Source organism: Mugil cephalus, chromosome 15, assembly GCF_022458985.1.
Source record: "Mugil cephalus isolate CIBA_MC_2020 chromosome 15, CIBA_Mcephalus_1.1, whole genome shotgun sequence".
Taxonomy (NCBI): domain Eukaryota; kingdom Metazoa; phylum Chordata; class Actinopteri; order Mugiliformes; family Mugilidae; genus Mugil; species Mugil cephalus.
The window spans coordinates 3,657,638-3,685,617 of record NC_061784.1 but is presented as its reverse complement, the minus strand read 5'-3'; the positions used below and the strand labels follow the sequence as shown (position 1 = coordinate 3,685,617).

At 40.7% G+C, this 27,980-nt stretch overlaps 1 protein-coding gene across 2 annotated transcripts; it reads right to left on the bottom strand.

Annotated features, from left to right (window-relative positions):
* Positions 1–10: 10 nt before the first annotated feature.
* Positions 11–26,331, bottom strand: LOC125021215 (oligophrenin-1-like). 2 transcript variants are annotated; one of them, XM_047607182.1, is made up of 24 exons: positions 25,652–26,331; positions 24,376–24,471; positions 23,854–23,915; positions 21,474–21,545; positions 15,875–15,976; positions 15,676–15,786; positions 15,412–15,516; positions 15,182–15,311; positions 14,858–14,958; positions 14,655–14,746; positions 13,397–13,475; positions 10,739–10,772; positions 10,529–10,591; positions 9,918–9,992; positions 8,930–9,014; positions 8,461–8,519; positions 7,472–7,577; positions 7,189–7,348; positions 6,429–6,567; positions 5,451–5,744; positions 4,477–4,624; positions 4,024–4,074; positions 1,158–1,199; positions 11–1,050 (listed from the first exon to the last, which is right to left on the bottom strand). In XM_047607182.1, the coding sequence occupies exons 1-23, from the start codon at positions 25,803–25,805 to the stop codon at positions 1,175–1,177; spliced, it is 2,343 nt and encodes a 780-aa protein (XP_047463138.1). In that variant the 5' UTR covers positions 25,806–26,331; the 3' UTR covers positions 11–1,050; positions 1,158–1,174. The 2 variants fall into 2 exon arrangements, with proteins under 2 accessions (XP_047463138.1, XP_047463139.1); XM_047607183.1 differs by having other exon boundaries at positions 9,918–9,989.
* Positions 26,332–27,980: the final 1,649 nt, after the last annotated feature.

Below are 27,980 nucleotides of genomic sequence, written 5' to 3'. Positions count from 1 at the left end.
TAGACATAAGTCATGTTAATATCTCTTGATGTTTATTTTCAATTTTGAAAAGCAGACAACAACCACAATTTTCAGGTTAGGTTATGAAAAGGAGTGTAAACTTAAGATACTAAAGATCTAAAAACAGAGAAATAGAAACAAAACAACGGAGTGTTATTTTCACATATTGTGATAATAAATTTACTTCCATACTTGATCTGCTTTTCATACCCAAGCGACAAATGCTCTGCTGTGCAGCCAGACCTACCTAAATCACACCAGAAGGGAAGGAATGCACCCCAGGGTGTTTCCTTTAGAACTAACACTAGCATTACATTCAACATAAATTCTAATTACACTGATTATATAGGCCGACGCTTGAGCAAAATACTTTTTGTAATTCCTCTTACAAAGTGACTTATGTTGGAGTGAAAAGTTATGTCTCAAATGACATAGTTAAAACTGATTTAAATATTTTCTTCTACAGATTATCATAATCATCATAATCCTTAACTTTTTTTTTGTGCAATATTGTATAATGTAACGTTCTTACTTTTTCGTGGTGTTTGTTTTAATACTGAAATATAGTTTCATAACGGTAAGCAGATGCTTTGAGGAAACCACTGAGTCTTCTTTGGGACGTCCATTTGTCTCTGCTGGAACAAGTGTTAACTGACATGTCGTAACCAGTACAACAGTTAATTCCCACGTATAAAATTGGCCAATTACAATTCTAACAACTTAACACATTAAAATGACTGAACACTGTCAATAAGTGTGGAACAAGCAAATAAGGACTTTAATTCCAGCTAAACTGATGTTACGACACAGAGTGGCTACTTTGTGAGCTTAGTCAAAGTCAGTTTGCTTTTGTGCTGCTTCACAACACTGTTCTTACCATTTAAAACCAAACAGAACCAAATTCATTCATTCAGTTCTACCAAGAGCCATTTCCTCTGTGTGATCGAGGTGGAGTTCTGAGTTTGTTAATGGCGACTCCTTCCAGCGTGATGTGCGCCTGTGCAGCACTGGTAGACATCACATGATGTCGTCTGAGACTCAATGTTAAGCCTGAAAAGACGAAGCAGAACCAAGAAACCACGTCCGTTTTATTACTCCAAGCTAATCCATGAGACTGAACATGAATATATGAATTAAAATATCACAGTATCACTCACCTCTTTTTTTACATCTGTTACTGGGGCGGCGAGGTCGGTGGGCTAAATTACAAGAGAACAAATAAATTACAAACCCATTCATAGTGCACTGCACAGTTTCAGCTGTAATCGCGCGTCATCGTGGGTCCTGGGTTAACAGCTAGTAGCTGTTATTACTTCATTACTTCATACAACTGTCTGTTAGGCCAAACACTGTGGAATAACAATCCGTGTCTCTTTTGTTCAAAAGCCAGACAAGAGCACTGGACAAATACACAACCGGCCTTTTGAACACGTTGATGTAAACACTTTATAACATTAATAGAGGTGATTACGATAAATGATGAGCTGAGCCCTCTTTAATAAAACTCCAACAAGTTCTTCCCGCTCGGACATTCTTCATTTACAGCCACCATCAAATCTTGTGCAGGGCGGACATCTTGGACCTTAACTTGGCTGATCCACGTAAAAACATAAAAGACCAGATGTGTCCGATCGAAGCTCACAGAGACATTACCACATCACTAGAGGCAGAAGCTGACACTAGAGGCCAAATGAAAGAATAGAGTTAAGGTTCCATGCACGGTGCGGTGTGCCATGAGAGCGTGCCAATTCTAAATGAGTGCAAATAAAGTTAAAGATAAATGGCCAACTGACTGTTGTAAGAAGAAAACACATTCTAATGTAACAGTGTTGTGTGTAAGTCCCAGCTTTATGGAGGTTATAGTATTCAACATTTGTACTAAGCAGCTGAGAGACATGTTCAACTGTGTTTTCATTTTGGAGCATATGGTTTGTCACACTGTTGAATTATATTGTGTTGGATTTACACATGTGTCTGTCATTTTGACATTGTAGCCAGTAGGCTAGATGACAGAAACACTTTAGTGTTTAATCCACCACAAACTACATGCTGCAGACAGAGATCAACTGATATGTCGGAGAAAAAATATAAAATAAAACTTTATAGATTTTTTTTCCCGCCAAAATTTACAGACGGAGGCATCCACAGGCAACCTGCCAACAGCAGCAGCTCCCTTGATAGAACGGTAAGTTTACACATTTAAAGTATTATTTATTATTTTTTTTTTTTTTAGTTTTTAACTGTATTATTGCTTTACTCTGAAAGTGGAAACACGAATGCCAAAAGCATGCTCCATAAATGTACTTGTAACTGTATTTAGCCAGTTTGTAGGTCAGAAACAGAAAATGGGAATCCTGAAGCCTCGTCTATACAACTGCTCATCATTGTATTTAGAGAGCTTCAACGTAGCTGTACCTTCAACGCTGTAGTTGTGTGCAATGATAACTGTTAACGCTGAAAGTCGACCTTGTCAATTCAGTTCAGTGGTGTGTGTGTGTGTGTGTGTGTGTGTGTGTGTGTGTGTGTGTGTGTGTGTGTGTCCTCGCTCTCACTCGGACACTGCTTCACCTCAACAAGAACTTTAAATTGTATGACGAGAGAAATATTTTCTATGCGGCTGAATATTTATTTGTGTTAACACTGATAACGCACCAGATATAAGGACCACATGCTGCTGTTTTTAAGAGTAGAAACCTGGACAATTGCTTAATGTGCATCTTGGATCACTATTATTTTATAATCTGCTGATTTATGTCCTGGGGTTGGCTACGTCTGACAGCTTCTTTCACGCTGTCGTTCAGGCCTACTAGTGTGTCTTCTTTGCATAATAGGTGGGATAATAAAACATGGTCATTTTATTTTACGTTGAAAAAAGGGAAACCATCGCGGACCTACTTTTACAAATTAAGCACTTTATTTCAGTGGCCACTTTTCGGGTTTACTTTTTTCTTAAAAGTATTAAAATGTAGCTGGGATAGGTTCCAGCAATCCCCAGGAGTAGTAGAAGACGTGATGAGATATTAAAATGTGTAGACAGGGAACATTTTGTAATAACCACATTATGTCTATTTGGCTTATGATATTATATATCAGGAAACGATGTATCATCATGGCCGTCTTGAAGACGTTAATGCTTTGCACACTGCTGTCACCCTGTGCGCCCCACCCATACGATGCACACATGTGTATGGGGTGATATGAATTTAAGATGAAAGCACAAGATTGATACTGATACTGAATTTGTGTTTTTGTTTCTTCTTTTTAAAAATAGCTGAACAGGAATCAAAGCCAGCGTGGCAGCAAGTCAACACGAGGAAAGGCTCGGTGCAGCATGTGCAATTTGTAGGTGAGCACGGGCACTGATACAGGTAAAAAAAAAAAAAAATACATGTGATTGACACGTTTCTTATGTTGGCATTCAACAGTTAGTGGTATTGGTAGAGCCCAGACACAAAACGGCTCAAAACTGACATGTTTGATGGCATTAACACACGAGAACAAGAACAATATCAAGGAGCTGGTCACAATAGCCAATGCTATTTGTCATTTACAACAGATCGTTCTTGTGCTCTAGCTCTTCTTACCTGTGTATTTTGTAAGCTTAGGAGCGTTAAATATTCTTTGAGTTCAATAAATGTTAATGTTTTTTGGTTAAATTGAGACTTGTAACATGTATTATCACTGTGTCATTTTCATCATGTAAATGGAGGGAGTAGAGGTTCAGAAAAATCAGCAGCATGTATCGGCCATCGGTCAAAGCTGATGTAAAAAAAATTGGCATCGCCCCTAAAAAATACATGTTGGTCAATCTCTACTCCAGACACTCTGATGCTGTTTCAAGTGAAGAACAGTCACTGAGCTGAGATTTAGTGCAGGACTCTAATATTAGCATGCACTTGCTTTCACTATTATACATAGTTACAAATAAGATACACTCTGATCACTACCTTTTTATTTATTGCAGAATAAAACACGCTGTGACTGAATCCCAGAACAAAAACAAAAATAAGATCTTTTACATACCTGCCGACTTGCTTGGAAGCATTCTCAAAAAACTTTGTTTTAGATGCAACACTGCCGGAAAAAAAGAAAAATAATAATAATTGACATGTGGGTATTGTACATACAGAAACGATGAATCATGAGGACTCCAGCAGCAACATGTACTAATGTAGGGGCGGAGTAGATGTTTTACAATCAATCAGCACCACTGCTAGTATCTCTACTGTTCATTTATTCGACAGTTTAATTAACAGCGCTCTGAATGGCTTTAGTGCTGCTTCTTCTGAGACACAGGAATTAGCACGTCTGCCACAATGCCAATGCACAATGCTATAGTGCTTTCTATATCGCTTTTGATAAAAGGAACACATCCTAGATTTGGTTCCGGACCTCTTCTCTTAACCGTAAATCAACCGTAATTGAATTACCAAAAGAATGTGGCTAGAGACTTTTGTATCTCTGAAGAGCACTTACTAGGAGATGGGCGAGCCGTCGCTGCTGGCTGCACCCGGGGTCTTTTGTGTAGCTGGGAATTTGGAGGGGGGCTCAGGAGGCCGGACAGGGGGTCTACAAATGGCATGTTTCTCTGCAGCCCTTGTTCTGGTCAGGCCATCAGAATCCCCTGGAAAAAAATCAAAACCAGCTCAAAAACTCAATGTAACAGTTTAGGCAGTGCACTAATGGCTTGTAACTTCATAAAGTTATACCTCCCTCACTAGTGAGTTTACTTTTGGTGCTGGGCCGACAGCGTACAGAGCATTTATCAGAACTTATTTTGTGTCGTTGCTAAAAAGAGAAGCACGAGACTGCTGCAAAATGGGGTTATGAGAACAGCGAGGTTTAAACTAGAGAGGGAATTTACAGGGTGGGAGCTGGAAGACGCTGAAGTGGATTTTTTTTTGACACCCCAATACGTTATAATATAACGAATATTTGCCTAGAATTTTAAGTAGAACTCTTAGATAATTACCCTCTAGACATTTAACCCATCAACCTGACTGATTTGCTCCATCATCAAACAAAACTGTTTGCGTAGCGGTCATCTCTGCTGCTTCCGTGAGAAGTTAATTAAAAAGTAACCAGGCCAAACGAGGTTTAATGATGAACTAATGAAGAAAAGACGACTACAGATGGCTAAGAGTCACGAGGGGTACAGAGCAATGAGCAACACCATTAGCGCCACTAAACAATCAACACTACGTCAAAAGGAATGATTCATGATTTTTGATCACCGCATGCAGCCACATGCACCGACACATTGAAACAATGAGCAGATGAAGCTGGCTCAGAATTCATCATTTTCTTTTCCCGGAATATTTTCACATCCCGACTTGCTAAACCAATATTGAACTGTTCATATTAATCACCGCTGTATCTACTCGTCTTAATTAAAATGACTCAAAACAAATCCTCTTTAGTTGCAGATGAGGAGAGTTCTCAGTTCATACCTTCCTTGCTGGCTGCAGTGCTCTTTGGAGGTGGTTTTCTGCCCTGAAACGATGGCACTCTGTTCACATGCATTCCTGACTCCCCATTTGCTGCAGAGGAAAAGTCTGGTCTTTGCCTCGTGTCGTCAATCTTCCCAACATCAGAGTCTGTTTGTTTGTCCTGACGGTTAACTGGCCTTGGTACTATGGCATGTCTCGGAGGAGGTTCTCGAGGACACAGTGGTTTTGTCCGCTGTAGCGGAACGGGGTTCCCTGAGACTTCACCTCCCGGGATGAAGGTGTCATACTGGCCGTCTGTTACACAGAAACAACATTGAGAGTAAATTTCGAGCTCAGCTGAATGCAAATGTTTTCTCTGTGATGTTTGACTGATACAAACTAGATAAAGGAAGAATGTCGACAAGGTCACAATGTCACAGAGAAGAGTTTAGTGAAACTGGTCATGCAACTAGTGTTCATGAACTAAACACGCCCTCAGACAAACTGACAGAGCTGGTTATGAGGCTACAGTTTAATATCAGACGAAGCAGGGAGGACAAGCTGCATGTGCTCTGAATTTCTCTGCCACCGTCTATGAGAGAATGGAGTCACACCCACTTAACAAGGGGTTCAAACAGACAGAAAATTACATGATTTAGCCTGAGGCGATGAAAAACAAATGAAAAAAAAAAAACTAACTTGAGATTGAAAACGCAGAGGTAATAAATTTATTCAAAATGCAATTTTCTGGCAACATATAAAGTCTGATATGGAATAAAGAAAAAGTTATTTTATTTGACAAAATATTAACACTTAGAATTTAATGAACACAAACATTACAATACATCCCATTAAGAAAATGTCAAGGGTCGACCATGCACAAGTCTTAATAAGAAATAAAAAAGATTTTCTTCAACAGTCAAAATAATCTACTCATCACAGACGGGGTGGGATAATGGTGAGGATGATGACAACAAGCTGAAAGAGGCTAATAATTACTCTGGAAGTGGTCGTGACTAAGAGCTTGAAAAACACGAGCTGGCCGCTTGGAGATTGTGATGGGTTGCCGCTTTCTCGGGGTGATGCGCGGAGGAGGGACAGGTGGGGCGGTGCTGTCCTCCGGCATTGAACTGAAGATCTGTACGCACACAGAAAAAAATAAAAAAATGTTACAATAACACTTTAGTTCGGTAGCTGCTATTTCCAGTCTGTTGAAAGACTGAAACAACATATTTCTGTTTTATAGCATGACATTAATAACGTACAAACAAGAACAAATACTTAAGTACTGACATAATGGCAAAGTCTCTGCAGTTCAAAATCATATTAGCAGTGGGCTACTCTGGCAGCCGCACTCAGGCCAAAGGTGTTAAGTCGTTGGCAAATTAGAACAGAGTCCAAAGTGTAAAAACAACAGCAGCAAACCACTAACTGCCTGGCAACTCCTCTGCCTCCAGCTGTGTGGCAAATGGCCAAAAATATAATTCTGCATACAATATGTTGATTAGTGAACTATAAAAGATTCAGGTTGGACGGTTTTGTTACCTTTGGAAAGAACCATGCGGTTTGTTTCCCTTTGTTAGTATGTTTTTTATGTCAGGCTAAACAAGTGGCTCTCACACATTTGCTTCTGAAGCTACGTTACGTTAGCTAAGTAGAGTCAAACACAAAAGTGAACTCTACATATTTTCTGTGTATATAACTTGTGTACTTTCCAAAATATCTATCATCCCCTTAGTTGGACAAAATGTATTTGTACCTTTTTGTAGTCCTCAATCAAAATCTCAACCACGATGTTCTGAAACTTGATATCCAACATGGCTGCCACCGTCTCCTCCTTCGCTCTCATGAGTGTGGGTCCAAAGATAACGGCCATGTTTGAAGGAGTCATCAGGTTTTCGTCACTGTGACTGCACACGCTGTTAACAAAAGCCAGGCTGGGTTGAATAAAATTGAACTGTACGAAGATACGGGATCTCAGCTTATTTCACGGAAACAGACGTATGTCCTCTGGAGTCAGTCAAAAGAAAGAAGGTACTCACTGAACCAAGTGCTTAATAAGCATCTCCAGCATTTCTCGATTCTTCTCTGGCAGTTTGTAGGTGATTGAATGAATTTCACTGAGTCGAAGGTCCGGATTATCTGACTCTGTGACACAAAGATAAAGCAAAGTTACCACAATGACAGAATGTGGGAAAAACTGTAAGGATGTGTCTACATAAATTAAAGACACCAGCCCCTTGAGTGTGAAACGTCGATACTAATAAGAACTTAGGGTTTTTGTGTTTTGTATTGTTTGTTTTTTACATCATCTCAGTAAAATTCAGGTGTTCTGAAAAGACTTGTGCCGGGCACGACCGAAATCACACAACTTATACATAATCACAAAACAATACGGAGCGGGGCACAGCCAGCCCCTGCGATAGCATGAAACTAATAAAAGAAAGTCTGCAAACAGTCAGGCTGTATAATGAGGAGCCCACTTTTCAACTAATGAATGGCATTTCCAGGAAAGCGCTTTAAAGCAACATCCTGACAGAATGAGACTGTTGCTATTAAACCCGTCGTTTTCTGGGTTTTACAGTAATGTGTGACAGACAAAAACACACAGGGGACTCAGATTTCCTTTAGGGTCCAGAGTTATACAGTGGCGCCTTTTAAGCTCCGAACCTGCTGCCCGCAGGTATCGAAGCTTTTTTTCCCTGGCAGTGTGCAGCCATGTTAAATCAGATGTAAACGCAGCCACGATGCACGCAAAGTTCGTAATTACTGCCCCAATTATGTGAAATTTACACAAATAGTGTTTCCCAGCGGAATGTCAACAGGCCAGGACAGGTTTCATTTCTTCTACTGCCAGTTCCATCTGAAAATCCTTTAAGGGGATGAAGTGCCACACCTTCTCCCGCTGGATTCTACTGCAAAGTATTTCTGGGGTAGATTTAGATCCCAAAGGAGAATTTAAAGTGGAGGAACAAATTAGGACACAACCTGGCCAATTTTAGTGCTGGATAATTCCCCAAAAGTCTCTTACTTGCAGCACACACAAGGTCTCTGTGGAGGCTGTAGGTCATTAGAGGTTCAGACAGACTCCTGCAGATAAATAAGGAGACACAAGTAAAGACAAGTGCACTACAGTACGCCACATCAAACACAACAAACCAAGACTTACCACCCACTAGTCACATATTTACAAGCACAAGCGCACTCACACAGCGATGTCCCAATCAGCATCAGGACCGATCAAGGCATTTTAAAAATGATCAGAATGGATAGGGGTTAAGCACATAGTCAAGCTGATCTTTTGTATTAGTTTAACGGCTGCTGTATCAGCAGCTCAATCCTACCGAGGGCAAAAGAACTTAATCAGGACATCGGGACTGCTGTCAAAGTTTTCAATGTTATCGAAAATGGAGCTCAGGAGTGACAGTAAGTGACAGCAGACAGTAAATCAGAGATCAGTAGAATACATTTCAAATGAGCTTGAGGCCAGTCAAACACACCTTAGATAAAACTTCAGTGCACTTGTGATGGTTTTATCATCCCACTCGCTGCTGAGGAGATCCACATCTCCTGGGTTTGCGGGGTCTATGAAAGAGCAAAGAAATTAGTATTTGGATCGTTTAAAATTTCTACCTGAGACGTGTGAAAAGGCCACAACAAACAAACAACTTTAAGGTTTTCAATGGATTAGCCCATCAACCCTTACAAAGCTTCATAAAGAAAATATCTTCCAGATTAAACACCACAGCAGACTAGAGGAGACTGGGATGTACAACATCGCGGGACTAAATTTGGCCAAATGGTGGCGTCGATCAGAGGAACACAGTCTTGGATCACACAGGCAGCTCACGTTAGAAACTGTGACAATTACATCACCTTTGAAAAGACCCTTAAACAGTGGCTGAAAACACGTCAAACCTGCTCCCATGGGTAACTTCTTCATCTTTTCTATCTTGTGTATAGACTTCTAACCTTTATGTGATTTAGGACTTAGATTTGGACAAAGTTTTGTCTGTATGTTTTTTAAGATACCTGCCTTGATCCACTGCCTACCTGCCAGCTGATCAAATTTAGCAGCTGTGCTAACTCCATATTCCCCATATAACACCGATGATTTTTGGTGATATGTTTACATATAAGAGGTAAGGTGTTTAAGTTTCCGTCCACTCTTCCACTAACTGCTGGGAAAATATTCGGCAGCGGTGCAGAGAATCAAAGCCAAAGAGTTGATTGTCTTTGGGACTGAGACTAAAAATGACCCCTCAATTAAAAGTTGCAGGGTAATTCCTAGTAAAATAATGTTTACAGCATTTTTAAGGCAGAACCCTCCACAGCACTATGAGCCGGGAACCAGTTGATATTACCCCGTTATATTTACACCTGAGCTGCGCAAAAAAAGTTGCAGAACCTGTTAAGTTGCACCATCACGTTAATGAGGCAAATTGGAGAAAAAGGACATGCACGTGTTTCACAGGCCTATTTCCTTACCAAAGAAGGTATTTAAAAGCTTCTGCACTTGGATGTTGCTGCCAACTGTTCTGTACACTCCTTCTTGTGTGGCTGCTGGAAGGAAGAGAGGGAGAGGTAAAAGAAAGAAGAAGTGTGCGTGCGGATTGGATGTAATCTGGACAAATACAGAGCAGTGGAAACGTACCACTTTTTCTCTAAACAGCCAGTATTAGGATGCAGATGTTCTTTCCTACATATAACAGTGTCGACTGAAGCCGTTCAGGGTCAAATTACATGCTGATGGCTTGGGTGTTTAATTCTATTCCCCTAAAATGAACCACGTTAGTGGACTGAGGCAGAATTGCATTGGGTTAGGTTACGTGTGCTTGTGTTAGTGAGCTTTTAGCGTGCGATGAAAGGTCAAATGAAGTCGATATAAATTTATCAGAATAAATTAAAGATATAAATGTCATGTTTAAAAGTCTCCAAAAGACAGTGTTTCAGGCTGCCATCAATGTGATGACATCTCTCCTTGAGAGCAGGAGCGGCATCAACATGTAACATATGACTCAAACGCGCCCCCTTGAGGACAAGAAAAGAACAACCAGAAGCAACGACAACTGGCATAAACTTGTACTGGGACAGTTTACCTTTTGTTTCAATGTAGTTGATGCACTTTCGGACAAACTTGAATCCAGTTTCATTCAGTTCCACTGTGGGCGTAAAAAAACATTTTACACATCACATTTAACAATGAAAATGTTATTGCAAGACAGTTACAACATGAATACATTCAATGGTTTGAAATGTAAGGTGTCTGCCTACAAACAGCTTCAGACTTGGAGGATAATGACACTTACTTTCTGCTTGCTTGTGAATTGGGGAATGATAAATCTGAAATGAAAAAAAAAAAACGTGAAAAGAACGTGAAGACTGTGGAAAAATCTACCGCGGTGTGATTTTCTGTTTTAAAATAAGAAGTGAAAAAAATGGATGAGGAAACAAAACCGCTGTTGAACCCAGTGAAAACATCCAGGATAAACGGTGAGAATCTCCCTAAAAGGTAAACGACAGATAGAAAATAGCTATCGTTTACCTTTTAGGGAGATTCAGATTACTTTTTACAATTTTGACAATCATGAAAATGGGTGAGGGATAAAAAAGATGTATCTTGACTCCAGACGGGAACTCAGAAAATCCAACTTGGAGCCAGGGTAGTCAGTGTCAGATGTGGAGGTTTTATATTAAAGCAGTGTCTGATTCTCCCTCTATAAAAAGCTCACTGCCCTCCCCTCTAATGGACATCAGGGATCACACAGCCACAGAGCGGCTGGAGACAGTAGAGTCTTGTTCAAAGGACTCTTAAGCAGTATGGCTGTTTGTTATGAAAGTCATCAGAAGTGTGAAACATGAACTGAGACTAGACCAACATCTACTAAACTATCCATCATATCAATCTATGAGTTTGTTCCCAGCTTCGGTCACTGATGGAATCTGTTATGGCAATTTCACTGTAACCTCAGAGTTAGTTTCTAAAAAAAATGGACTTGCACCGTTGCTGAGAATTACGCTTCAGGGCTGATACAGCGTTTCATCTATGGATGAAAACATAATGAGGCAGCCAGACATTACAAACAGTTAAAAATGAGACATTTAAATGATTGTTTTCATTTCTGCGTCAACAGGACATTTGCCAAAACGTCCAGGAGACTTTGGAGAGGTACATGCAGGAATTTCTCTCTTTTAGACAAGTTTTAATTGAAGACACACCACCGCGATCTTTAGGTGTAGAATAACATGTCATCTTGGCACAGGGGCTCAACCGTGTCAACTTTTTGGGTTCGAGAGTAAATTTGCCAGCGCAAGTTTGCTCCAGGGTTTTTATGAGCACAGGCTCACAGAAATTCTGGCTAATTCATGTCTAGTGGAACTGCAGCAGAGCCCCCCTTTTTTAAACAATATTCTGCTAATTTGATTAAATAATTCATTAAGTTATTTTGTCGAATGTCTAGGAAAATGTATAAATATAAACCCCCAAATATTCTGTAAATTATCGCACAAGATCCAACAATCTTATATTCAAGAAGTTTCAATTTTTTTTTTGTGTTTAGGCTTTAAAAAATTACCAAAATTAATAATCAGATTTTGTGTTTAATTCAAGCGGTACCATCGGGGGCTGATCATATCTACACAGACCTCTGTGTTAAAATGTTCAGCTTTACAGCAGAAATAAGTACAAAAATAGTTTTTGGACTCGACAGCTAATTTACACATTCTAAACAGCTGTACAGGCTGATGTTTTTTAAGTAACTCACTCATTAAGACTTTTTCAAGATAGGAATCAGAGCCATCACAGTTAACTTCAAAACTGTTCTTCAAGAACCTTATGTGTGACACTGTGGAGGGTTTGTCAGCGAGTCTGACCATAGCATGATGGAGAGCGTGCCAGATTACCATGATATATATCTAATATAAAAGTAAACCTGCATGCTTTGTGAACTTGAAAAAAACTTGAAAAAAAGAAGATGCAGTACAGAAAGTTAACAAATGTTTAAAGCAGTTGACAGCACGTATTAAGACATAGTGCACCAACCAAGAACAGAAGCAGTGCTGCACCTCATATTAATCAGATGGCTAAAGGGCATTCTGAGCATGGTAAAGCTAAGCGAGTCTACAGGATATTTGGGGAAACTGGATGGAAAAGCTTTTGTGCAACACGCATAATATACAGAAGTTGATGGGGAAGTTGCACAGGAAGAGGGCACTGAAAAGTGTCCCTTCGGTTATTTTCACATCCTCTCAAGGTAACAGTTTATTATTTATGTTCACATCATCCACCAAGAAGCTGTCTGATTATGTAAGAGATCTTACAAAAACTGCAGAGAGAGCAAAACCGAAAGCAAAACACTGTTTACAGCTTTAACCAAGAGAGGATTTAACTGGTTTTAAATCTTGCTAGTAGGCTGTTTGGGTATTTCATCGCTTCGACTGTGCTGAATGCAGAGACAGAACATGGGTGCAAGTACAAGTTGGCACACTGAGGGCTCCATTAATGGCTGTGATCTGTATGAATTCAGCCATGCCGTAAGAAGCTGTTAACTTAATAGATTGCATCATTTAGCTTTACACTGACAATTTAATTTGCCCCAAAAGGTTTCATACAACGTCTCCCACATCTGTAATAGAAGAAGCCACTCCAGTGCAGTACTAATGTTGTAATACTGTTTGGCTTTGCTCGAAAAATCACATTTTTTTTTCCATTGAAACACATTTAATTGAGTGCAATCTAATTGAGAAAGTGCAGATTAAATAAATACAAATAAATGCTTCATAAGAGTTGTGATCACAGATTTAACCACCTGTTAACATTTAAGGTGTCAACAGGCTCCGAGATGCACATTAGGAAACTACCAACTTTTCGGAAGCTATGTTTACTCCATAATGTTACACTAGAGATATTTTGTGAAGCAGTTTTCACACAAAGATTCATTTTTAAATGAGATGAGAAACAAACTCACAGGCTCTTTTCCATCCATGGCCTCCATCCACATCTTCCTGTCTCCCTCCGAAAGAGCCTGGAAAGTGACGGGCGTGTTTCTATGGAAACGGTAACAAAACACCATTAAAGAGGCAAAGGTGGCAATTAATTTATTCAGTTAAAAGGATGTTCTGCTGCAACATCCAGCCACTGTGGATGGCTTTTTTAAAGCCTTGCCTGAGTTCCTTACACAAGTTTCAAGTCAAGCAGTGAGACAGAACAACTGAGAACACCCGAGGAATGAAAGACTTTAAAGTGACTTTGAAGTAAAAGACACTGAATCCCACGTGGCAATAATAGCAACAATGGAGATAAATAAGACAAGCATAGAGAGATGACGAAAATCTATTGCTGCAATCTGTGTCTTGTAGAAGAAACACAATCTCGTGCCAGGTTTAACCGCTTGCAGGCCTCTGAATCAATTGTTAACTATAACAACTGTGTAATTGATTCCAAGTTCTTTTTTTGCCAACTGAGCTAATCAAGTAACAAAAGATGTATTCATTATCAGCTTCCACAGTTTAATAAATAACCTCCATCAGATTTTTGCCGCACAGGGTGTCGCAGAGATTTAATGCTTCCTGTATGTTGATCTGAAGTTAAACAAAATCCACATATAACACACAATAAAACATCTTCACTGAGGTGAAAACCAACCACCGGGTATATTATGGGCAGAAGGAGACCTGTAGGAGGAATCACTGTTAATTAACTTCCTCTGGGGTCAAAAGTCAGACTAAGGTACTGGCACCAGGCATCTTTTCTCTTGCCTTAAATCATCTCCAGCCCTCATCATTACCTTCCACATTAGACAGCACTGCCACCTTGAGTTTATCAAACGGCCAACCCCTCATTATGCTCAGTTCACAAATTAGTTGCTCAACATTCACCGACATATTCTAGCGCTTAATGCATAATTCAAGATGCTTTTAAACCTTTAAAACACTCAAGTATTTCGCTGATTTCAAGACACAAACCCTGTTGGGTGACAGAGCAGCCTATGGCTCAAGAGGCAATTAAAGCTTGTTGTGTTCTTCTCCTAAAAAAAAAATTCACACATTCTGCCATCTGTTCTTCAGCGCCAGCCCATTGCTTAGGGATTGTTTGGGCTACAGTCCATTTAGCCTTCACACTCTGTCCTTGTAAACCACCTGCTCACCTCGCTGCCTGAACCTGTTTATCCCACAAGGCTTTTCTGTTGCCTCATCTCACAGTTCCTCAGATTTGTTTGTGCTAACCTCTCGATAGTTTCCACGTCAAAGCAAAAGCGCTTGTCTATGGACTCCGTCTTCCGGCGGACGCAGGATTTTAGCGTCAGTTGCAGAGGCCCCTGCAGGGAAAGGAAAAAAGTTGGGAAGTGGTCGATGAGTGCGATGGAGACAAAGTGTCTGGAAATAAACATAAAGCTGTTTAAGGTAAACATTGTGTTTGTCTGAAGCACCTGTTTAGTTGTAGTCTTCTGTTCACAAGGCACCATGACCAGCAGTCTCCCCTCCTTGTGATACTTACAATAATATTTGACCCATGACACTCCCAAAGCCCCTGGTGGAACAAACAAAATAAAAAGAATTACTGGCAACAAAGGCAGACCGAGGTGTCGGCGGTCTTTATTGCAACTCAGGTCTCACAACAATTAGGGACGTATTGGAAAAACTATGGCCAAGGGACCTCACAGAAGCCCAACACCGTAAACAGATGACCATCGGCTTGGGGTGTCACATCCCATAAGAAGCACCAAGTTTCTTTGAAACCATTTTACACTTACACTTTTCCTGGCAGTACAGATAACCCTCCATCGGAAGATAACTGTGCATTTTATGAATCTGGGATGGGTGTTTCATTTTCTTCATCAGGTCCTCCAACTCCTCGGAAGTGCTCTCATAATGGTTTCTTGTCTGCAGGTAAAACCAGAAAGCCCTTTAGAAACTCACATGTAAGATAATAGGGTTTTAAACTTCCCTAATGACATCATTTGTTGCCAGTAACACCACTTACATTTTGCAAGCTGAGCTGCAGTTCCTGCTTGTAAGGCATGAAGTCCTGAGTCATCTCCACTGTCAGGTTGTTGAGAGTTAAAATGCTGTGAAAAAATGCCAGCACCTGTCCGACCAAAGCAAGAACATACTTGAGATTGCTGTCAAGGCGGGTCAAACTAGAGAGAGCCCTCACTATAAAAGAATTTCAGCCAAGTGTACTGCATAGTTCCTCGATCTTATGTGGTAGCAAACAGGAAAAATGGGAAACCACAGATACACTTACCGGCTCCACCACATCAAACTTCTTCCTGTCCTGCACCTGATGAATCTGGTACACATACTCCACTGATGATTCATAGAAGTTGGCACGCTCTTTGTCCAATAGTTCATCAGCCTGTTGTGAAAAACGGGAAATTGACACAGTGTGGCTCTCAGTTCTACATTTCACTACACCAATAAATACTTTCTGTAGCTCAACCGACCTCTTGAAGAAGACTCTCTTTCTTCTTGGCAGAAAGATTCAGGTGTTTGTCTAGCTGGGAGTAATATTTTTCACTCTCTTTCTCAAACTTCTTCCTCTTTTCCTGTAGGACAGTGGGGAGAATTGTGAAGGTGAGAGGTTATGGCAGGACTAAGTCAGGTAATGCACAGTGTACCTATGTCGTCAGCCCAGACCGTAGGCAGGCGTTAATGCGCGCCCCACTGGTGAGGAGTGGGGACATGGCAGGTGGGGCGGGAGACACACAGGAAATATTCGATTCAATGCACCTTCTTTCTTGACAATAACCCGGGATCCGCTACGTTTTCCAACAACGGACTTCCTGCCTGAACGTTTTGATCTGCTTGTTTTTATGTGGTTTCCAAACGTCAAGCACTACATGAAAATGGCATGACTTGATCTTTCGTATGCTAATCATTGTTAGTGGGGGGCCGAGCGCAGCTCGTTCATCCCTCTGCGGCTAGTGGGGCGGTGCAAAGATGCTGGTCAAAGTTGTTCACTTTTTCCACAATAACTGCCTCAGAATAGTGGTAACTATTCACTCAATAGTGAACGAGCAAGAGCTACACAACAACTGAATGACATTGAATGCCACACCACTCGCACTCATGGTTGTAACATCAACCAAAAACACTGAACTCCCACAGTGCACTGCTGCACATATACTCCTTGCTATTGAGCATTTAATTCAAATGTATTTTATTTTAGTTAATTAGTTTTTTAAATATACAGTGGGGGAAATAAGTATTTGATCCCCTGCTGAATTTGTAAGTTTGCCCACTTCCATAGAAATGATCAGACTCTGGTTTTTATGGTTGTTTACTGGTTATGGGTATAGACAGAATATCAATCGAAAATGCATAAAAAACACACGATCTAAAAGTTATAAATTGTTATGTATTTTATTAAGGGAAATAAGTATTTGATCCCCAAGCACAACACAAGTCAGTACTTTGTAGAGAAACCTTTGTTGGCAAGCACAGCGATGAGACGTTTCTTGTAGTTGGTCACCAGGTTTGCACACAGCGCAGGAGGGATTTTGGCCCATTCATCTTTACAGACAGTCTCTAAATCCTTCAAGTTTCTTGGCTGCCTCTTGGAAACTCGGAGCTTCAGCTCCCTCCACAGGTTTTCGATCGGGTTAAGGTCTGGAGACTGACTAGGCCACTCCATGACCTTAATATGCTTCTTCTTGAGCCACTCCTTTGTTGTCCTGGCAGTATGTTTTGGGTCATTGTCATGTTGGAAAACCCACCCACAAGCATCTTCAGTGTTCTTGCTGAGGAAAGAAGGTTTTTGTCCAAGATGTTACAGTACATGGCTGCATTCATTGGCCCCATAATGCGGTGAAGTTGCCCTGTACCCTTTGCTGCAAAACAGCCCCAAAACATGATGTTTCCACCTCCATGCTTAACCGTGGGTATGGTGTTCTTTGGGTCATACTCACGTTTTTTCATCCTCCAAACACGGCGGGTCGAGTTAATGCCAAATAGCTCAACTTTGGTTTTGTCAGACCACAGCACTTTCTCCCAAGCCTTCTCTGAGTCATTTAGATGTTCACTGGCAAACTTAAGGCGGGCCTGTACATGTGCCTTCTTGAGCAGGGGGACCTTGTGGGCACTGCAAGAGTTCAATCCATAACGGCGCAGTGTGTTGCCAACTGTTTTCTTGGTGACGGAGGTCCCAACTGCTTCCAGATCATTAACAAGCTCCTGCCGTGTTGTTTTAGGCTGCTCCCTCACCTTTCTCATCATCATCCTCACTCCATGAGGCAAGATTTTGCGGGGAGCTCCAGACCGAGGACAGTTGATGGTCCTTTTATGGGTCTTCCACTTGCGAATAATGGCACCAATAGTTGTCACCTTCTCACCAAGCCTTTTGCTGATGGTTTTGTAACCTATACCAGCCTTGTGCAGGTCTACAATCTTGTCCCTGACATCTTTTGACAGCTCTTTGGTCTTGCCCATGGTGCTGTAGAAGTTGGAATGTAAGAAACTGATTCTTAGAGCAGGTGTGCTTTATATACATGACGAGTTAAGATCAGGAGTATTGGTAATTAGTTGACTGAGCACAGCTGTGTGCCACATGCGCACCAGCCAATCTGTAGGAGCCTGAATTCTAAGTGAATTGTTGGGGATCAAATACTTATTTCCCTTAATAAAATACATAACAATTTATAACTTTTAGATTGTGTGTTTTTTATGCATTTTCGATTGATATTCTGTCTATACCCATAACCAGTAAACAACCATAAAAACCAGAGTCTGATCATTTCTATGGAAGTGGGCAAACTTACAAATTCAGCAGGGGATCAAATACTTATTTCCCCCACTGTAATTCTCACAACTGCGGATGTGTGACACCAACCAGCAAGTCTTGAACGTTTCAACCTCAGGTAAGCCAACCATGGTTAAATCCCCGTTATGTATAAATAAATACAACTTCGTTTTCTCTGTAGTAGTTCTTTCTTTTCATAAATACAACACACTGTAGTTTTTTTTTATATACATAGTCCTAGCATAGAGGTAAAAACGATATATGCACTGTTATCTTCATTTTAGATGTCAAAGGGGTTTTGTGGCTCACTGTGTTTTCTTTTCTGTGGGAAACTGGTTCAAATGGCTCTTTAAATGTTGAAGGTTGCCGACCCCTGGTCTAAAACATGAACATATAGAGTTGTATTGGACAATATCTCTGAAATTTTCATTAGAACTTGTTTTAAATTTTAAGTAACATCACATAGTTGAGTGAGGTTACAACCAGTTACAGCCCTGCTGTAGACCTGTTTCAAAGTCACATTTGAGAAATTTGAGGATGTTTTCCTATTTCCTATTACAGCAGAGATATGCCTGGATACCCCTTCTTACGCCTGAATATCTGAGAAGTGTGTGGCTGTATGCAGGGCCGCGTACAGGTCTTTTCATGCAGTGAAGCAGGAAAAATATTACAGCCGCCTATATTTAGCCGAGCAACACCGCGCTTCGGGGACGCTTCAAAAGCGTGCCGCAGCACGTCTGGTTGGAACACATTGCTGTGATCTACTGTGCTGCAGATGCATCCGGTGGAGATTCAGGGTTAGTGAATTCTGGGTTGGAGTGTAGTTGGTATAGCCACTCATTGGTCAGAGAGCTTTCTGCATTCTCCTGCCTTTTCCCACATTTTATCTCGGGGGCTGCTCAGCTGCTGCTTCGCTGAAAACAAAATACAAATCCCAGCTCAACACTGAGCATGATTTTGACAAGTGGCTTGTCACCCGTTTTGAAAGAAATGTGCAGTGGAACACAGGCTCATTGCAGCCACTAATGCAGGATAAAGTTCACTTGGTCACCTGCCTTGATAAATGGATTTGCTGCGTTGGTTTGTGCTGCTTTATTGCAAATGACTAAAACTGTTTTATTGTTTTCCCTACTTCTGACTACTGTACTTTCACATTTGGTGTTTGATGCGAGTGATGCCACACTTTTATTTTCTTTTGAACTTTGTGTTATTTGGTGTTTTTTGTTGGGGCGATATGGGCAGGTGGTGTTTCAAAATTCACACTTGTTCACAGTGGGGAATGACCAAACAGTTTGAGAAGCACTGGCTTAGCAGTAGTGCATTTCCACTTTACTATTTCCAGCTGATTCTTCAGCTCTGCAGTTTCTGTTGGATGAATAAAGATCAACAAACGGAGGAAAAGTTAACTAAGGAGGTTCAGAGATTTGTTTGTATGACTCATCTTTGGTGAAATTTTGCAAGAAGTGGAAACAAAAATTAACATGTGCTGACCAGCATTTTCAGAGTGAGGCAGACTGACAAGTAGTTGGCTTTTTTAAATAACTAAAAAAGTAACTAATATAAAACAATGAATGATTAGGTAAAGATATTAGCATAGTATAGCTAACAATAAACTGTTGTAATAGTTTAGATTAACTCAAATAATGTAAATCAACCAACTTTAAGTAGTTCAAGAACTTAGCAAACTATAACTGATACACTGTACTGCAGTTGTGAAAATGGTTAAAACAACAGCTAAAAGTAATTAATTAAATTTAAATAGTTACCTTAAATGAAACTATAGCTAAAAATGTAAGACCAGACACCTCCCACCACATAGCAACAACAGTCCTTGATGGCAGCAGCCATCCCCAGTTTTTGTGTGTGTGCACACAAAAACGCTGAATCCTGCATGAGCTTATGTAACAAGTCAAAAGACATGGAGGACAGCGTGTTGACCTGGCCTAGTTCACTAGATCCCAAACTGATTAAGTATCTGTGGGATGAGCCACAGAGGTCCCTCCCCTGAACCAACAACCTTCTGTTTCCAGACACCACAGGACACCCTCAGATGGTCCATGTTCTTTCTCTGATGAGTCACAACTGTTTTGGATTCACAAGAGAGATCTACACAATAATAGGGAGGTGGTCATAATGTTATGCCTGATCGGTGTATGTTTTAAATATAAATTGATTTATATTAATGACTTGTCTTCTACATATGTAATGTAAATTGTCATGATTTTTACAGTCAAAATAAATACCAATACAAATGCACTGTTTACAGAAAGCAGATTTTTGATATTACTATTTTGATCAGACGCACTAATGTCATCCTGAATAATTTAGCTCATTTCCCACAGAGCTTCATAATGACTTTAAAAGAACCGCATTCGTCTTTTGTACAAAGAGAAAGAATAAGAAAAGAGAGTATGTTAATCAACTAAAATTAATAAGCCCTATTTGCATGGGATTAGTTTTACCTGGGGACCTCTGATAATTTCTAACAATCACGGAGGTCGTCTGTGATCTTAATCCCGTGAGAATCGTCCATTTCCATGATTTGTGAAGTAGAAATTACACCGTAAATTAATTACCATAATTCTCATAACACAGAGGTCCTCTAATAAAACTAATCCAGTGCGAATCGACATCTCTGTGATTTAGAGGTGAGTTTTTACTTTTTCGCAGCTTTTGTTTCCTTTGCAGCTTTTTTCCTTTTCTGCCTCTTGTCACCTAAGAATTATGAAGGATGTGCTATAATTCAAAGTTTGGACAGATGTCGAGTTGTCGCTGAATTCACCTGTTTAGACAGATGAAACCATTAAATTAATCATTAATGTGTTCATCGGCAAAGGTGGAGCTGATTTAAATACTGCCAGGTTGTCGGTAATTTCTTTCGGGATAAATAGTATCAAAAAAATATATTTTATCACCCATTATGAAGTGAAAGTAGCGGACATAACAACTGTTTGTGAATTTGAGTCAAACACAGAGTTTGTTTATCCTGTGTGAATGCGCCACATGTAGCACAGATGTAGGGGGTAATATCTGAATCATAGGACGTCCTCAGATAAAACTAATGCTGTGGGAATAGGGCTTTGAGTGTGACTTATATTTTGGTATGTGAGTGTATCTTTGTTCTTAAGTAGGGGTTTGTTTCATACAGACATTTACGGTGAAGTACCTAATAACATCCTGTTTGGTTTATGTAAGACAAGCCAAGATTAGATGGAATTTCCATGTGTAGAATCAGAAAGTGCGTTTCTTCACAGAGATGATCCACATTTCACTAACAGAGCTGAGGAATCAAGACAAGCACTCACTTTTGTTACTGCTATTTGCTCCTTTCTGAACTTCTCCAAGGGCTTGATGAGCATATCGGATGCGTTCTGGACCTGGAAAAATCAAGCAAATGTTAATGCAGTCCAATTCAAAATGCACACATACCAGCAATATGTAGCTCACACTATTACAGGCGCTGCACTTCTGCACCACAGAAACCTCAGTTCAGAAGATGACCTCTGGTTTTAAAATTAGATCAGTATGCAGATAACCCAGTCTAACAGGAATTACTTCTTCTTCTCTTGTCCAACTGCGTTGAGGACCGCATACTTTTGTCTGCATAACTCACCTTTCTGGCATGTTGCACAGTGCTTAGTAAAAGCCACGACAACTACAAAAGTCACTCATCTCTGATCTCGACACAGTCTTTAAATTGCTCACCAGTTACTAAAGTCAAAGCTGCTCTGAACTGTAAGGATGACTGGTGGGACACTGCTCCTAAGAAAATGTACACAAGCTCAGTCTGCGCTCATCTCACACTTACACAGTTTACTGTTTTTAGAGCCAATTTTTCTAAACCTCGACAGTCAGAAATCTACCCCAGTATCACTGACAATTGGGACAAATGTCATGCTCCGTCGTGCAGTTTAATCCATATGTTCAACAGCAGAATTATTTTGATACCATGTCAAAGATGCTTTGACGTGATCATAGCATCGATCACACAAGTCTCCCCCCAAGTCACCAGTTTTTGGCTTCCAGAAGACCATGATCAGTTTACGTCAATTACTGCAATTAGATATTTTTGCTTTTACTTCCTTACTGGCAAGAAGCCATCTCCTTCTTCACTGGAAGTCCGCTAATGCTCCCTCTAGCACTCAGCGGCTCGATGCCACCATGTCTTTTCTAAAGCTGGAGAAGATCAGATATTCGGTGAAAGGCATTTCTCTTTTTTGAATTGTGTATCATTTCTTGTTTTGCCCCTTTATGTTGCTGTGGGCCACAATATTAAGAAAATATCCTAGGAGGTAAACTGCATGCCTTGCTCGTCATTCTTAGAGCTGCACAGTATTTCTATGACGTCAACATGTTTATATTTCTAATTGTGGTGTGACAGTCAGTATAAATATGATCATTGGTTCCTGTTCTATTGTGTCTTACATCCTGATAACTATATATATATAAAAACAAATGTGAACAAGAACAACTCTGCCTGCCTGCCTGCCTCCCTCCAACGGCCCCACCGCTCCCCTCCTCCCCAACGCATGTGGTGGCAAAGTGAAGGTAGAGGCGATGGAGCAGGACGAGTGAAACGGGTCAATGGAGTCAGATGTTAGAGGCACTGGCAAGTGTCAACCGTAACAAAATAGTATTCAAATCTATATGTGGTAAAAAACAAAATACCCTCGTAACATTCAGTTACCTTAGTCTGACGAGCTACAATTAACGTTATTGTAATCAGAGGCGGTTCTTGGCATGACCAACGTGGGGCGAAACGAGCATACATTTTACTTTTTGTTTTGACGAAAATCAGTGAGTGATGTTGCTGTGTACGCATCTTAGTGCATCAAAAGGTGAAACCGAAAGTACACAATAATAATGTGTCCAAGTCCGACCTTATTTTTCCTAACACTTTGTGTAAAAACCCCGGCAGATCTCTGCAATGCCCGTCTGTAAATTTGTATGTGGTGCTGAGTCTGCTTGCACCACAAAGCATTTTTTATTATTATTATTATTTATCTATCATATACTTCTGCGCACGGACACTGTGAACGAAGGTGAAGACAGAGAAGGGAGGGCAGAGGACAGTTCACCTCTTTCTGTCTATTTTTTTCTTTTAACTTCATCTTATATAGTCACAAAGTAACATGCTCTGTCTCTGGCAGAGAGGTGACAGCGGTAGTCAACTAGAAGGGACGTCGGCAACAGGTGACAGCCAGGAAGCTTTGCAAATCATTTAATCCAGACTGAATAAAATGATTGGTCAGACTTTTATCAGAATTATATGATTAATTGAATACTGAGTGTCATCACGTGGTGGATTTGTTTTGAACTTTAGATCACAAAAGAAAACTGTAAAAACGGCAGAAAGGTGAGAAAGAGCAGTCAGAGAGATGAAACCCATGTGGGCAATAGAAGCATCATCAAAAAGGGAACAAGAATACCAAGAGGGGAAGTGATACCAAAATAACTAGCAGAAGAGCTCTTGACAGTACCAGAAGAGGCAACACACCCCACATCAGCATGTGCGGATGAGTGAACCCACACAAACAGCATCATCCCAAACAGATAATTATTATGTGCCACAGGTTTCCTTCCAAGTAGTCTAATCTTTGCAGAGAAGTACGTTAATGCGGTTTCTATGTCTAATGAGGTATCAGATAGGATGCAGAGTCAGCGTGGAGGAAGCGGATAACCCACCAGCATCATCCTGTCGTGCTCCACATCCTGCAGAAGTCCCGCAAACTCCTGGAACGACTGCGCTGTGGATGAAAACACACAAGATGAAGACTGGGATCAAAACTTTGCACTTTGTGTTTCTTAACTTGTTGGATGCATTTGAGATTCAGAAAGAAACACATTTGAACCAAACATAACAAAATGTGCATTGGCATAGACTTTATGATGAGGATGAATACTTCCAGCTAGTCCTTATTTGGCACGAAGCTCTACGGCTGATGTTTGTGTTCTCCAAAACAACATTCTGCTTCCTGATTCCTCTAATTCAAGTTTGTAATAAGTTACCAGTCAGCTGCCAATTGTGTTGCTCTCTACTGAGGTCAAGTAGGGGAAGTCTTTTGTGCATGTGTGAAATACAAACGGGACACAGGACTTCTGACTATTCTTTCACTTTGAGAGTTTAAAAACTTTGAGAATAAGCCATTGAATGTTCCTTCAAAGTGAATTCACCATTGTCAACATTGCATGTCTGTTGTGTCTTACCAATGTTAATCTCATCGTCTGTCAGGGAGTCGCCGATGAAGTCGAACTGGAACCCACTGAGAGTCTGGGAAAACTTCTGCACTGCCAAAGAATAGCCTATTAAAAAATAAAAAAGATGTGTGTCATTTACATATATATATATATGACTAACAACAAAATGCATACATTTCTCTTTCACTTCTACGCAGCTTTCATGGATTACAAACTGCATGGTCATAAGAAGTGCGTGTGTCTTTTTTCTTTTCCTCCCCCCTCTGGTATGAAAGTGTAAAGTATGAAAGACATCCTTGGCAGGATTCAGCAGCAGAGCAGCAGCCAGTCAGCGTGTGGTTGATGCAATATATTACCCCTGCTACGTCTGGCTTTTATTACCCAAACACAACAGAGTCTGTCAGATCAATATTGCAGAGCCTTTAGGCCGAGGAACTTACTTGGCTCGTGTGCCTAGTCTCAAATTCTAAATCCTTCTTTTTGCAATGGAAAAGGTTTAAATCTTTCAGTCAACTTGTGTGCTTTTTTTCCATTACACCCCTGTGCTTCTGGTGGTTTCTACTTTACTTTTGACCCACAATTTAACTATAACTAAGGCACGATTTTACTGAGGAGCCTTGGTGCAGTTTATGCCAGCAACTTGTGACCTCTGGCTATTATGTGGAGCGTCTATAGGACCCTCACCCTCACCACAACGCTGCTACAGCACCTACAATGACAGTGTCTGTTTTCGAGGTGAAAAGCTTGACAGTTGAATCTTTGGAGAGTCAAACAAAACAAACAGTGTTCCCCTTCTGGGTGCCACGCTGACCCAAATATGCACGTCCACAGTGCTGTGTGCAGTCCCTGGCTCTGGTCCATACTATGAGTGGGACTCCACAAGCAGCAGCAGCAGACAGATGACAAGACAGCATGACACATACAGAAGTGGAGACGCGGTGCATGAGTTCAAATCCTGCAAAACGACGAGGAAAAAAAAAAAAAAAGACAGCTGTTGTGCAGTTTGGGAACAAACAGCAGCGATCCTCCTGCACATCTGCACCCCATCTAGAACCCCTCAGAGCAGGCGGTCTGGTCTTCTCCTTCTAGGGGACCGCTAGCACCTCCCTGAATGTGCATATCCCACCCACCCACATTGATCCTGCAGGCCCACCAATAAAAAAAAAAAAAGAAAAAAAAAGGCCTCACTGATGCTGATCCCCTGTCAACCCCCATCGCACCCCTCCATTCACATGCTTGGCGCAAAAAAACAATCTCTTACTTATTTCAAAACAACTTTGCTCACCCTTGATTGCAGCGATTACACTGTTGCCGTCTTTTACCAACTCTTTGAGAAATTTGCTCGTCCTGTCCAGCTCCAGTTCATAACACTTGAGAGTCTCTCTGAAGTCCGGGCTGTCCAGATAGCACTCACTGAACTCCAGAGGAGGATGCCCCATCTTCTGCCCCACTCGGTTTTAGACAATAGGAACAGTGGTTTTGTTTAGGAGTCGCCGCTGATGATGCTGCTGCTGCTGCCTACGCTCGTCTATAGCACATTGTCCGTTTCCACTCTCGTCTGTCCGGAGGAGCACAAACCATGGTGTCCGTGGGAGCCTGCGGCAGCCGCTGGTGTCTTAAGCACAGAGCTGAACGGCGAAGGTGCAGGGTTTAGCTTCACTTCCCCCTTTTTCTCGACTGACGCGCTGTTCGCGCAGTAATTTCATTTGTATGTTGCTCCTCTGTGCTACTTTTTCCTCGTTACGGCGTCGTGATTAGGAGAGCGGCTGGACGCGTCCCATTCCAAAAAACATCACACTTTCTGGAGGCATCTCCCTGAACTGCTCTTGTTTTAAGATAGTAATTAATCTTTAGTGTTAAACGCTTCGTGTTAAATTCACTGAGTCCGATTTAGTTGTAAATATTAATTTAAAATACACATAATACACGTAGTGAAATCCCACATCTTTGCTAGCAGCGTAAGGGAAGAACGTAATGGGACGTATCCTACTGGCTACAGCCTCACAATAAACTTCCCATTTTCCACACCCAGGACGCCCTTAAAGGGGCCGCTACACAGATAGATAGATGGATAGATAGATAGATAGATAGATAGATAGATAGATAGATAGATAGATAGATAGATAGATAGATAGATAGATAGATAGATAGATAGATAGATAGATAGATAGATAGATAGATAGATAGATTTTTAAGTTGACTACAACTACTTGACTAAATAGCACATCGAAGTTAATTTTAATGTTCAAACAGTGTTATGTGGGTGTGTTACAATAGCATACTGTGCACACTTTGAACTCTTGACACATTGCAGCTGTATTCTTTTATTTACACTGAGTTTAATCTAATCTAAAGAGGTCAGTTCTTGAACGTGTGCTCTTGAACTTAACCCTCAGCAGCTCTGGAGGTCTGCTGGCTTACTGTACACAAAAGACGTCATGACATTACACAGGCACACCCAGTTTAAACTGCTGCATGTATTAGAGAATCATGTGATTCCTCCACCGTGAGAAGGTCACACCTGCATGCGACTGGGTGTGCTGAAGATATGTCTGCTATCTTCTTTACTGTGCACAATAATTGCGGTGGAAACACCGATGTAACGCCATGTCATCGTGGGAACATTAAATGACAGCAGATAGCAGAAGTACAGTGACTCACAGTTTAGCTCGACTGACTACATCAAAGAAATATTTAAATATGTTTGTATGACTGGTTGATTATTGTCTGATGATCAACCATGAAATCAATTATTTACAGTCTCTTCACATCTGCAGACATTTCTTTCCTGGCATGCCTGTGTTGAGTTGTCCCAGTTGAAGAATGTAGAGTTCGATTGCTTAAGAAATTGCTACTTGTGTACTCTCACCAGCAGCAGTGGAATTTAAAGTAGAACTTTGAAGTACTTGTACTGCACTTGAGTGCATTCCTGCACCTTTATTTTTATGTTCAACCACATTTCAGAGATAAATAATACACATTTTATTCTACTGCATTTACCTGATGGTCCTAGTTACTATAAACACAAGTGTTTTTCTTCTTCTTTAACACAGTGGCATTATTATATTATCTGAAGTAAACAATATCTGAATACGTCCTCCCCCTAAACTCACCATAAGGTACATTCACTGCTGATCTTCTGCAGAGAATCGAGGATAGAGATGTTGTAGTAACTGTTGATGACCTCCAGATGTCATCCTGCAGACTCAGCTGAAGAAGGGGATAAGTCCCACACACACACACACACACACACACACACACACACACACACACACGCACACACACGCACACACACATTTAAATACATTATATAAATCAAGAAGTTATGAGCAACAACTGATTCAGAGCTATTCAAGGCTACCCATGAGGACTCACATTCCACTTTAAGACAAAGAGCAGACACGAAACAAGTTTGGCTAGGATCAGGTTCAGGTTGGGTTAAGTTTCCAGGTAGATAATGGAAATAAGTGCATTGTCGTCTTATGTGTGTGTCTTGTTTATTGTACACGTAACAGACTCTCGCCCCTGTAAAGTGATTAATATAAGCAAACTAAAAAAAATAAATAAATAAAAAAACAAACAGAGGTACTGCATACAAGTATTTAGCAATAATA